Below are 12,500 nucleotides of genomic sequence, written 5' to 3' on the forward strand. Positions count from 1 at the left end.
AAAAAAAAAAATCATTCAAAACAGGATGGACATAGGGATGCATGCCTGTAATCCAGCTATGTAAAAAGTCTAGGTAGGAAGATGGAGATCAGAAGCCCGCCTAGACAAACACATAAGACTATATCTGAAAAATAATAAAACCAAAAAGGACTGGGCACATGGCTCAAAGGTAGAATGCCTCCTTAGCAAGTCCAGTACCCTCCCCACCCCACAAATACTCACTGTGAAAGATTGTTGCTAGACCCAAACAAGGCATTGAGCAAAATTCTCTGCCCAGCTCTACTCAAATGCTACCCAGAGCAAGGCACTAGCGGCTCACACCTGTAAGCCTAGCTACTCAGGAGGCTGATATCTAAGGATTACAGTTCAAAGCCAGCCTGGGCAGGAAAGTCCATGAGACTTATCTCTAATGAACCACCAAAAAGCTGGAAATAGAGCTTTGGCTCTAAGTGGTAGAGCACTAGACTTGAGCAAAATAGAGCAGGATAGCACCTAGGGCCTGAGTTCAAGCTCCAAGACAGACAGACAGACAGACAGACAGAGCTACCCAGGTATCTGACTGAGAACTTTTGGCTCAAGTGGTAGAGCACTAGACTTGAGCAAAATAGAGCAGGATAGCACCTAGGGCCTGAGTTCAAGCTCCAAGACAGACAGACAGACAGACAGAGACAGACAGACAGACAGAGACAGACAGACAGACAGACAGACAGAGACAGACAGACAGACAGAGACAGACAGACAGAGACAGACAGAGACAGACAGCCAGAGACAGACAGACAGACAGAGACAGACAGACAGACAGACAGAGACAGACAGAGCTACCCTTTTAGTGAGCTTTCTCTTCTGAAGCGGGGCTCCGGTCCCTGTGCCAGGCCGGCCCCCAGTGCAGGCAGCCACTGCCCTGGTTCTGGCCTAAGACAGACACATTGGGGGTGTCCAGACTCACCTCCTGTCTGGCTAGGAGACTCTTCTGCTTTCACTTCTGCTTTGAGGCAGGATACATCCAGTGTGTCAGATCACCCACGAGAGCTCTGGCCCTAGATGCCAACCCCACAGTGGCCAGTGTTGGGGACAGGAATAGGAGAGTCAAGAGGGGTAATCTCCTTGCATCTTTCTTTGGCTTAGTTTTGTTTTTGGTGTTTCAACCTGATATTTGAAACGTGAGGCCAAATGTCCTGAGTGTGCACAGAAGGGTGTTAAGACTTACCCATCCAAGACCCATAGTGTAGTGCACCCCTGTAGTTGTGACAACCCAAAGTGTCTATAGACATTACCAAATGTCCTCTGGTAGGCAAAGCCACACTGAGTTGTGAACCCTGGGCTAGCAGCCTCTGGATCTCTGTACCCCAGGGACTTGGAAAGGAGTCAGGGTAGTTTTGTTTTTAGAAGAAACAAGTCTTGTTATGTTGCCCAGGCTACTGGCCTTAAACTCTTCTAAGTTCAACTGATCCTCTTACCTCAAACTCCTGAGTAGCTGGGACCATAAGGGTACAAATGTCATGAATCGAGAGATAGCCATAGGGGCAAATGTCTCCAGGGCTTGCCTCAGGCAGAGCTGTGGCCACCATCTGGCCTTACCTGGATTCTAAGGACACATAGCTTGGGGGAGGGTCAGGACATTTGGCCTTGAGAAAGACCCAGAGTAGGAGCTACTAGGGTTAGACCAATATCAAAAGCACTAAGGAAGATTTTTTTTTTTTTAGAATGGCATGAGTTTAAAAATAAAATTCTGGCTGGGTGCCAGTGGCTCACGCCTGTCATCCTAGCTACTCAGGAGGCTGAGACCTAAAAATCGAGGTTCAAGGCCAGCCAGGCAGGAAAGTTCATGAAATTCTTATTTCCAATAAACCACCAGAAAACCAGAAATGGTGCTATGGCTCAAGTGGTAGAGTGCTATCCTTGAGCTGAAGAGCTGAGGGACAGTGCCCAGGCCCAGAATTCAAGCCCCACAACTGACAAAAAATAAATAAATAAATAAATAAGTAAAATTCTGAAACCAGGCATTGGTGGCACATGCCTGCAATCCCAGCTCCTCGGGAAGCTGAAATCTGAAGATCGTGGTTCCAAGCAAACTGATCAGCAAAAAAAAAAGCCCGAAATGTAGGTGTGGCTCAAGTGATAGGATGCCAGCCTTGGAAAAAGCTAAGGGACAGAGCCTAGGCTCTGAGTTCAAGCTCCAATACAGGTATACAAAGACATAAGTACATTTTAAAAATTGTGTCTCCTTAGAGACATTAGGAGAGTGTTAGAGGCAGGGATCAAAGGCTGCATAAGCATTCTGATACAGTTCAAAGAGCACACATTGTTGGGAAAAGATAGTTCCAGCTGCAAGCATCACAAACTACCCTGAGGACAGAAAGGCCCAGAAATTAACTCTGCACTTGGCCTTCCCACTGGTTGAGAGGGAGAGAGAGTACTCTACAGTCTTGTGTGGGTGTGTCAATGACCTGACATCACCAGAAGGTGTAGCAGTGGTGATGGGGGTAGCACAGGGACCAGGGGCTAAGTTCCAGAGTCACCATCTAATTCCTAGTGCAGGTATGTGTCAGGGTGTGGCCTAACAATCTCATAGGCAACTCAGGACACATGGTTCAGGCTAGGGTGTCCAGGAGACCTGGAGTCCTCCACAGTGACCTTGGTAAACAAGCTGGGATGGGATTCACTTTATTTTCTTCTGGCTTTGTACAGATATATACAACGGGCGTGAGAGTATGGCACATTATTTCACAGGATTATCTTACACACACGGTGCAAACTCCTAGGTAGGAAGCAACAGATTCTGGTCCTAGTTTTCCATGGGTGTTGGAGGAAAAGAATGCTAATGGGAACCAGCCTTTCTCCAGGGACATTCACGGGGGCTGCTTGCCCTCTTTCCCAGACGCTGAAGCCCTCCCACGAACGATCTGCACCTCCCACTTGTGCTGAGCACTTGCTGGCAGGGATCTGGGTGGCAGTCATGGTGCCAGTTGCTTAAGTCTTTCTCCTTGAGAAAAACCCTTGTGTGAGGACCAAAAAGAAAGCAACAGGCTCCACTCCTGGACACTGAGAACCTGACAGGAATCCTCGCTCCCCCCTCCCCACCCAGGCACAGGCACGGGTATTGGCACACACATACACATGCACGCACGCACGCACGCACACGCACACACGTGGCTTCCTGAGTCTGGGGCAACCTGGCTTCATGGGGCGCTAGCGTGCATCTTCTCCAGACAACTCGTCCAGAACAGGACCAGCCGGTTGTCCCGGTTGATGCAGAAGTCCGTGAAGTCTTTCAGCAGCCGATCGGCAAACTTCTCGTCCCCGGTGGCGCTGGAGCGCCACGTCTTGGTCAGCATGGTATTATAGGCCCAGTTGTAGCCCACCCTCTCCTCACAGAACATGTTCTGGTTGGTGGAGCTGGTGGAGTTTCGCCGGCGGCGCTGCTGCCCCGAGAACTTGCGCTTGGAGTAGGGTAGCTGCAGGAACACTGTGCCTGGGGGGAGAAGGGCAGGGCCTGTGGCTGCCACCCGAGTGGCTGGCCAGGCCTGACCACTAGGTGTGGTGCAGGAGAAAGGGCCTGCAAGAATGAGTCCAATCCCTAAGCCCGGAGTGAGGGGTGAGGGGTGGGGTGCTCAAGCATCTGCCAAAGGGACCTAAATGCCCACCTGGTCTTGCCCCCAGCTCCTTACCTGTCACGTGGATGTACTGAGGCTTGTTTTCAGCAGGGAAGTTAAAAGCAGAGGCAGAATATTTATCTTGTACAAACCCAAACCTAAGGGCAGGATGGGAAGACACACAGGTCAGGGCCTCCAAAGGCAACAGGACAAGAGGAGAGGGAGTGGCTAAGATGACTCCATAAAGAGATCTGGCAAGATCTCACTCCAGATGGACCATGCGACCTGCTTATTCCCAGCCTCACCACTTCTCAGCATCCCTGCTCCTCCCAGTAGTGCGCTTCACCCGCCTTCATTCCTGCCTAGCCTCCCTTCTGCAGCTTCTCTGCCCTCAGCCCACCCCCCAGCCATCACCCTGCTTCCTACTGGAAACTACCCATGACCTGCCTGGAAAGGATGCACCCCTTCCTTAGATGAACACCCCTTAGCCACACCCCAGCCCTTGCCCCCTCTGTTCTCATGTTAGAAATACAAGGTCTCAATAAAGGCCCTGAAATCTCTTGAGGAGCAGCACTGGAGCCTCTGTCTGCTGCCTTCTGGAAGTGGGCAGCAGGAACCATTTCTCACCTATGACTTGTTCTGCTCCACTTCTCGTCTGTGGCTCGTGCTATTCCTGGTCTTTCTATTTTCATAAAGCACATTTATTACAGCCCTACCTTCTAAGAGCTGAAAAGGCTAGGCTGGCAGATGCGGCTCCTGCCCTTTAGTCTGAGGGGCTTATGTAATGAAGGCAGTGGTACAGGCAGAGCTGGAGGGGTCAAATGCTTGTCCCCCCCCCACCCCGTTCCTGGGTCCTCAGGGAGGACCTCCACACTTGGTTCTGTAACTGCTTATGAAATCAAATACTCGAACGGAATGGAAAGGCTCATGTGCTCTGCATGCTCACTTATCTGCAGGCTGCCATCATGGACTCTGTATCTGTTCCCTCCCTACTTTCCAACCAAGCCTACTTTGCATGGATTTACTCAGCATGGGGAGGCCTGTCTGGAGGATTTTTGCCTCATTTCGTCCTTAGGCCCCTGTGTGTGTGTGGGGGGGGGGAGGGAGGGCTGCTGGTAACTGGGGCTTGAATTCAAGATCCCACATTCTCACTCTGCTGTTTTGACCACAGCTGGTGCTCCACTTGAACCACATCCCCAATGTAGCACTGATGGTTAACTGTTGCATTTGTTGGCCCAGGCTGGCTTCAAATCACAATCCTCAGATCTCAGCCTCCTGAGAAGCTAGCATCACAGGCCTGAGCTATTGGCCTTTTTTTTTTTTCCCAAGGTTTGTGTTTAATTGGGGAAAAGAGTCTCTCATGAACTTTTCTGCTCAGACTGGCTCCAAACCAGAATCTTCAAATCTCAGCCTCCTGAGTAGCTGGAATTACAAGTGTGAGCCACCAGTGCTTGGCTTCTGCTGTGTTCTTTTTTTTTTTTTTTTTGGGTCCAGTCGTGGGGCCTGAACTCTGGGCCTGGGCGCTGTCCTCAGCTCTTCAGCTCAAGGCTAGCGCTCCACCACTTGAGCCACAGCGCCACTTCCGGCTTTTTTCTTTTTTGCTTATGTGGTGCTGAGGAATCGAACCCAGGGCCTCAGGCATGCAAGGCAAGCGCTCTACCACTGAGCCACCTTCCCAGCCCTCACTATTATTTTTTTTTTAAACATAATTTAGCCACAGTCTGTGGCTGCCTCAATGTCCACTTGCAAGGCAGGACCTCTAATGAAGACACAGGGCTCCTATCCTGGGGAAGGGGATGCATTAGTCTCACCCCAACCATTCAGATGAAGTCTTAGGAGGCACTGAGTTCCAGCATAGGGGATCCTGAGAGATGAACCTGAAGGTGGGCTAATGTGTCATTTCAGAGCTACATTACCATTGAGAGCTCCACTCCAGGCAAATGCTATAAGAAAAACAATTACCCTAGGCAAAACACTTTGAGAGTCATTGCAGAAGGGAACAAAGTGACAAAAATGTAAACTTTTGCCCTCCAGGCACTGGTGAAGCAGTGCCACAGATTGAGGGTGTGTGGAGAACAGATAGGAATTCCAAGGGGGAACCCCTGTGGGAGAGGGGCTAAGATTACAAGGGAGAAGGTGACACACAGCAGAGTTTGGTGTGGTGACACAGGGGGACTGGGTGAAAGACACATGAGGAAATCAGAGGTTGGAAAAGCAGGCTCCAGAGGAAAGGGCAGCGCTGAGAGAAAAAACATGACCAGGATCAGTGCTGCAGGAGAGCAGGAGGAGGAGAGACTGAAGAGAAAAAAAAAAAAATGCAGATTTGGTAAATAAAGGTCAAGTCCCAGGTTGAGGCCAGTCATGCAAGTCAATGGCTTTTCAAGGAAGTACAAGACAGGCAGAGTGAGAGCTGCTTCTAACTTGCCCAGAAGCAAGGAGGGGGCTTCCTAGACTTACCACATGCGCCCTACAACACTATGGGAGGCAAGAAAAATGAAGGTTTGTGGTGCCTGGACTTGCCACAGAACTTTCCTAGCTTCTCAGATGCTGCGGGGGAGGAGGGGTAGTTTGTGGACCAGGTCTGTCTGCTTCCCACATCAAGACCCTTTTTTTCCCTTGGGTTTGGAGGGGTGCTCCACTGATAGAGCTCTAGGCCAGTGAGCTAAAACATCAAGTACCAAGTTCGAATCCCAGTCTCGACCACAAAAAAAGACCCTTTTTCACTCACTACTCTGATCTCTCCACTTAGCCCCAAATCTGCATCCTTCCTTACTGAAAAGAGGAAATCGGTGGTCCATGCATTCATCCCAGAGCTGTAACTGGGCACCTGAGTAAAGTCTAGACCTTAATGAGGTCTCAGGAAGGCCAGAGACAAGTTGGGCAGGAAGGGTTAGAGAAGGAGCCTTATCCTGTAGCTGTGAGTGCCAGGGGGTGAGGGTGGAGGTGGGGTGGTAACGGTGGAAGATGCCTGGATAAGGAGAGGACCTGACACTGTAAGGTGTAGTGACAGGGCCATGGAAGCAAGAACAGGAGGCTTGGCTTCCCCCATGAGTAATGTGAAATAGCAATCAGCCACTGACTAGTGATGCCTGGAGATGGCGTAGTGTGCTGCCTTCTGCTCGCTGGGTCTAAGACTAGAAAAGGCTTTCTCCCCGGCTCATGTATTACACCCTAAGAAATATGTGTTCATTGATCTACTGCTTTTTGTTCATTTTTGGATTTGCTTAGGGTTTCTTGACAAAGTTTATGTTGTTGTTTTTTCTTTTTTTATAGCTTAACTCCTAGGTAGCTTGGCTTAGACTCTTGCTGGGCGCTGAGGAGGGTATGCTAAGCTCTCTCCAACTGGAGGAAGGCAAGGTGTTTTGAAAAACAAGGCTACAACAAGTGGCAGGGTATGGGCTGGGACGGGGCTAAGTGGTAGAGTGCTTGCCTAGCATGCATGAAGTCCTGGGTTTGAATCCTCAGTACCACATAAACAGAAAAAGCTGGGAGTATTGCTGTGGCTCAAGTGGTAGAGTGCTAGCCTTGAGCAAAAGAAGATCAGGGATAGTGCCCAGGCCCTGAGTTCAAGTCCCAGGACTAGCAAAAAAAAAATGTGGCAGGGTAGTGTTTATCTCTGAAACAAAAGCAGAGTTCTGGTGTCCACAGGCAATGAATTTGTCACTGGCGGGGTAGGATCCCTCTTCTCAAGAGCCAAACGAGCTGGGCTTTACACTGACAACTGCTTCTGGGGATGAATGTGGCTGCCCTCCCAAAGGTCCCTCATGGTAAGGAACAGACCTGTGGGCAATGGCTTCCTGGAAGAGGTGCATGCGATCCCAATATGTTTCTGGTTCAAAGCCTGAAAGGAGAAAAGGAACAGAAGCTGAGTTGTGATCCTGGAGCAGGTAACCCTCCCTGCATCAGGAGTTCTTGGCAATCCTTGACATCCTATGCACCAGTTCTCTACCTTTACTTGGAGGTTAAAGAAAGGACAACTGTGTTTCTGCCAGCTCTTCCCCTGAGCTGTAAGAGCGTCTAGAGAGTGCTGAGACATCAGGAGATAGGAGCCACCAGGAGATGGCTACAAGAACTCCAAGACACATTTTAATGAGGACTGTATTGAACTACAGATAGAAGATAAATGCATGTTAGCTGCTTTTAAAAAACATGTCCCCCACCCTCACATTTTTGTATCAGTGATCTTCCAATTCCCATTAAGAAAGCCAGCTAGGTGTTGGTGGCTCATGCCTGTAATCCTAGCTACTCAGGAGGTTGAGACCAGAGGATCAAAGCCACCAGGCAGAAGAGTCCAATTAACCACTGGAAAACCAGAAGTGGAGCTGTCGCTCCAGTGGTAGAGCAATAGAACCAAAAAGGCAGGGGAGGGGGACAGAGTGGATGGGTCCCCTCCCTCATTACCCACTACATCATTCTGACCCTGCTCCTGCTGCAGAGGTGCTGCTGCTGAGAGGCTGTCACTCAGCTACAGGCATCGGGAGCTGGGTCTGCAATTGCATAGACACAGATATAGATACAGCTATCCCAAAGACTATGAATGCCTGCAGTGGCTTTACTATTCTTTCAATATTTAGAATTTTTGAAGATAGACTGGAAGATTCTGAACTAACAGTTAAAAGCAAACAAAGAAAAAAATTTTGATTTTAACAACAACCACACACACACACACACACACACACACACACACACACACCACCCCACACATGCTTGTTAAGATTCTCCTGAGTCTGAATTCACTGTTACAGGAAAGGGGAGGGGAGATCACAGGAAAAGAAGAGGCACAGAATCAAGAAAATCGATTCTTTAGATATGAATTCTTTGAACTATGAATCTTATCGCTGGCTTGTAACCATAGCAACCAACCGAGGATTGGTCTTGACAACTGGGTTACCACTGGCAGGGAAAACCATCAACTAGCACAAACATATCCTGTAATGCCAGCTCTGTAGACAATCCTGTCCTGGTACAGTGAGGGCAGGGAACCAATGTCTCTAGACAGTATGAAGGACCATTGCCCTGCCCCCTTAATACATCTACAACACTTTAGGAAAACTGCCTGGCTTACAATCGTCTGGCTTTAAATCATCTAGCATTTCAAGACTGCATCAACAGTCCTCTCTGTCACATGGTGAAGTGACATCACAATGTATGGGGACTTTTTAAGTACTATGTATCCCCGAGAATCTGTGGCCTCCAGTGTAGAAGGACTGTGGGCTTTGGCTAGAACTCCAACCATCTCTAAGAACATTGTGTCTATACCAAAAAAAAAAGTAAGTCTTCTAAATTATAACAAAGAATACACTGACAGGCCTTTGGAAGAAAAGCTGCTTGTGCCCTAAGAGCAGCGGGTCACACACAAGGCGCAGTCATGCTGAGCTTGGCCTGCCCTACCTGTTGAGCCTTTCCACCCTCTCCCTCTGGGCTGGTTCTCTACCACTGACCATGTGACAGACTCACAGAAGAAACATTTTCTTTCCATCAACAGTTCTTTCTTTCATATTTTATAATCTTTGTATCTGGGGCTCCAGACATATTGGCATGGAATCTAGGTTTTCATATTCAAAAGCATCATCTGTGAGCTCACTGAAAGCCTTTATAGGAGCTATTTATATGTTCACCTGCAAAGACACTTAGTGACAAACAGCTGTGTGTTGCACAGCCTAGAGCTCATCTACTAAACCTGCTACACTGGCACCGAGGGACAGGCCAGGATGGGCCCTCATCTGGGTTCTGCTGTCGTCATCTGAGTCTTCTGGCTCTGCTTTGTCTTCCTGCAGATGCAGGACTTGAGATACATGCCGGCTCGTGGGGACTGCCACAGTGCCAGCCTTGCACAATGGGACCCTACTTCTTGTTTAGCTTCCAATGATCCCTTTTTGGGTTTTTGGGTATAGAACAGCACAGGGGCCTCCTATGAGGTTCAAATTCCTGTAGCCCAAACCAGTTAGCCTAAAGCACTGGGAAGGAGGGTGTGGGCGGGCAGTAATGCTGTCAAGAGATTTACAGTGCACAATGCCCTTTCCCACCCACAGCCCGACTTCGGGCCTCACCATGCCCTTCCTGAGCTGTTTAAGGCACCGCTAGCCAATTCTATTTCAGGAATATGGAATTCAACATTCAGAGATGCTAGGTGATTTTTCCAGGTTGACCCAGCCACCAACTGAAGAACCAGGATAAAAACCCAGAACCCTTTGGCCCTAGTGGAATAACTTGTCTTTTCATGACACTGTGCTGATTCAGACTTCCCACAGCAGTCTCCTTGGAGCAAGACCTCCAAGGGGGTGTGTGTGTGTCTTACTGTCAAACAGATGCTCGCTGCCTTCCTTGAGCAGGCAGCTGATGTTGAGTGGGATGAAGAGCTGGGCTCGAAGGGGATCGCCATACAGGTAACTGGGCAGCGCGAAAGGACCTTCTAAAACGGGGACCAACAAAAAGCCACAGGAGGTAGCTTTTCGATGCCAACCTTGGACCTGGTGGAAAAATACAAAAACAGAAAGGGTCATCTCCAAGCTCTTTCACACAAGAGAAGATACTTCTGGCCTCAAAGAGCAAACCCGGCAAAGTGGCAGCATATGTATTGACTGGCATGTTCATTTATTTATGGGCACTGGCTCCAGGCTGGGACAGGAGAAAGGGCAGTTTCACTTCCTGGGAGGACACAGCAACTCTTCATGGCCCCAGCTTTCTGCAACTTCAGTGGTTTTCTTTGTTTTTGCAGACTAGAGAGCTGAAACCCTTCTTTTTGTGGAATGTTAGAAGAGAATCACAGGACAAAGGTCAAATACTTTCCAATTTTGTTATGTATCAAAAATTTAGGACAAGCCGGGCGCTGGTGGCTCACGCCTGTAATCCTAGCTACTCAGGAGGCTGAGATCTGAGGATCGCGCTTCAAAGCCAGCCCGTGCAGGAGAGACCGTGAGACTCCTATCTCCAATAAACCACCAGAAAACCGGAAGTGGCGCTGTAGCTCAAGTGGTAGAGCGCTGGCCTTGAGCTGAAGAGCTGAGGGACAGCGCCCAGGCCTAGAGTTCAAGCCCTATGACCGACAAAAAAAAAAAAATTTCGGACAGGGGCAGAGCTCAAGCAACATGGCATCTGCCAAACAAGCACAGGTTCTGAGTTCAAACTTAGCATCATATAAAAGAATTAATAAGTCCAGTTGGGCATAATATCAACCTCGTACCTATAATCTCAGCTACTCAGAAGGCATCAAGGTGTCAGGTCAGTTACTGAGACCTCAGTCTCAACAATAAGTTATATAGAAAACCACAGATAGGCTAGGTACTGGTGGGTCATGCCTCCAGAGGCTGAGATCTGAGGATGGCAGTTCAAAGTCAGCCTGGGCAGGAAAGTACTTGAGACTCTTTTTTTTTTTTTGGTTGGTCCTAGAGCTTGAACTCAGGGAATGGGCACTATCCTTGAGCCTTTCTGTGCTCAAGGCTAGCTACCACTTGAGCCACAGTGCCACTTCTGTCTTTTTCTATTTATGTAATACTGAGGAATTGAACCCAGAGCTTCTTCTACACTCTTCTTCTTGCCCAACTCTGTGTGTGTGTGCGCGTGTGTGTGTGTGTGTGTACGCATGCACACATGCTGTGGTTATGCTGTTTTGTGACACTGTTATCTGGCAGGGCCTGCAGAAGAACACTTATGCCTACTGGGTCAAAGGATTAGTTTAGCCTGGAGGGAGTCAGACCATGTCAATTAGCTAAGGAAGAACTGGTGTCAGCTATAAACTGGGCTGGATGAGCAGTAGGTCTCTTCCCGATCACTTTTCTCCCCCTTTTCCTTTCTTTTTCTTCCCTTTCTCCTTTCCTTCTTTCTTTCTTGTATTCTTTAAAAAAACAAAACAAAACAACAACAACAAAAAAAAACCCACAATCCTGGGGCTTCAATTCAGGTCCTAGGCACTGTCCCTGAGCTTTTGTACTTAAGGCTAGTGCTTCTACACTTGAGCCACATCTCCTCTTCTGACTTTTTGGTGGTTACTTGGAGCTAAGACTCTGATGGACTTTCCCGCCTAGGCTAGCTTTGAACTTGATCTTCAGATCTCAGAGTCCTGAGTAGCTAGGATTATGGGAGTGAGCCACCTGTACCTGTACAGGAGCGTGCTCCCTTTTGTTTCTGAGACAGGGTCTCACTACATAGCCCAGGCTGACCTGGAATTCACAATCCTCCTGCTTCTACCTCTCTAGTGCTGAGATTCCAGGCAGATATCACACACTGAGAGCTGGTATCGTTATTGACTTGGGTCTTCAGGATGCTTCCTGGATGAGGGTCTTTGGGAAGAAGGGGTCCTTGAAGGCACCAGTGCCATATATGGAGGCAGATTAATCCTGGCAGACACATATCTGGACAAATTTTTTTACCCAGGACACTGTGTCTTCTGGGACAAAACTGGGCCTACAAGCTCTGGACAATAAAACTTGGTGGCTAGTGCTGTACTCATTACTCTTAGGTCATCTCCCAATTATCAGTAAACAAGTTTTGAACTTTGCAGCTGCTCTCAGCTGTGTGATGAAATGCTTAGGCTGGTGTCACAGGGAAGTGGGCCTCAGCTGACCCATTGAACATATTTGGGGGGGGGGGAGATGAATCATTGTGCCAAAGAGGAATGGTGGGCTGCAATGACAGGGTTTGTGGAAGGTATGGACAACTTGCCTAGGAGTGTTTAGTCCATAGGCACTGGGACTGGGAATGGGGCTGTGGCCCAGAATGGCCTGATTAGAGAAGTAGGCCAGGCTGGAACAGCAGGAAGGCCAGCTACAATACAGATTTTCAATCTTGTCACTTCTGATAGCTTAGGTCAGGTAATTTTTTTTGTTCAACCAGGGGCAAAACTCTCCCACCTCTGGGGACATGTATCAGTTTCTGGAGGATTTGGTTATCAGAGCTGGGGATGTGTTC

General features: G+C 48.7%; 1 protein-coding gene across 3 annotated transcripts in view; it reads right to left on the reverse strand.

Annotated features, from left to right (window-relative positions):
• Positions 1-2,660: 2,660 nt before the first annotated feature.
• Positions 2,661-12,500, reverse strand: part of Depdc5 (DEP domain containing 5) — a 135,404-nt gene continuing 125,564 nt past the window's right edge. For all 3 annotated transcript variants that reach the window (XM_013014494.1, XM_013014493.1, XM_013014492.1), the window contains 4 exons: positions 9,892-10,063; positions 7,374-7,434; positions 3,669-3,751; positions 2,661-3,472 (listed from right to left, as the gene is read on the reverse strand). In XM_013014494.1, coding sequence (XP_012869948.1) covers positions 3,180-3,472; positions 3,669-3,751; positions 7,374-7,434; positions 9,892-10,063 — 609 coding nt within the window. In that variant the 3' untranslated portion in view covers positions 2,661-3,179. The remainder of the gene's footprint in view (positions 3,473-3,668; positions 3,752-7,373; positions 7,435-9,891; positions 10,064-12,500) is intronic.

Source organism: Dipodomys ordii, unplaced genomic scaffold (genome assembly GCF_000151885.1).
Source record: "Dipodomys ordii isolate 6190 unplaced genomic scaffold, Dord_2.0 Scaffold23, whole genome shotgun sequence".
NCBI lineage: Eukaryota > Metazoa > Chordata > Mammalia > Rodentia > Heteromyidae > Dipodomys > Dipodomys ordii.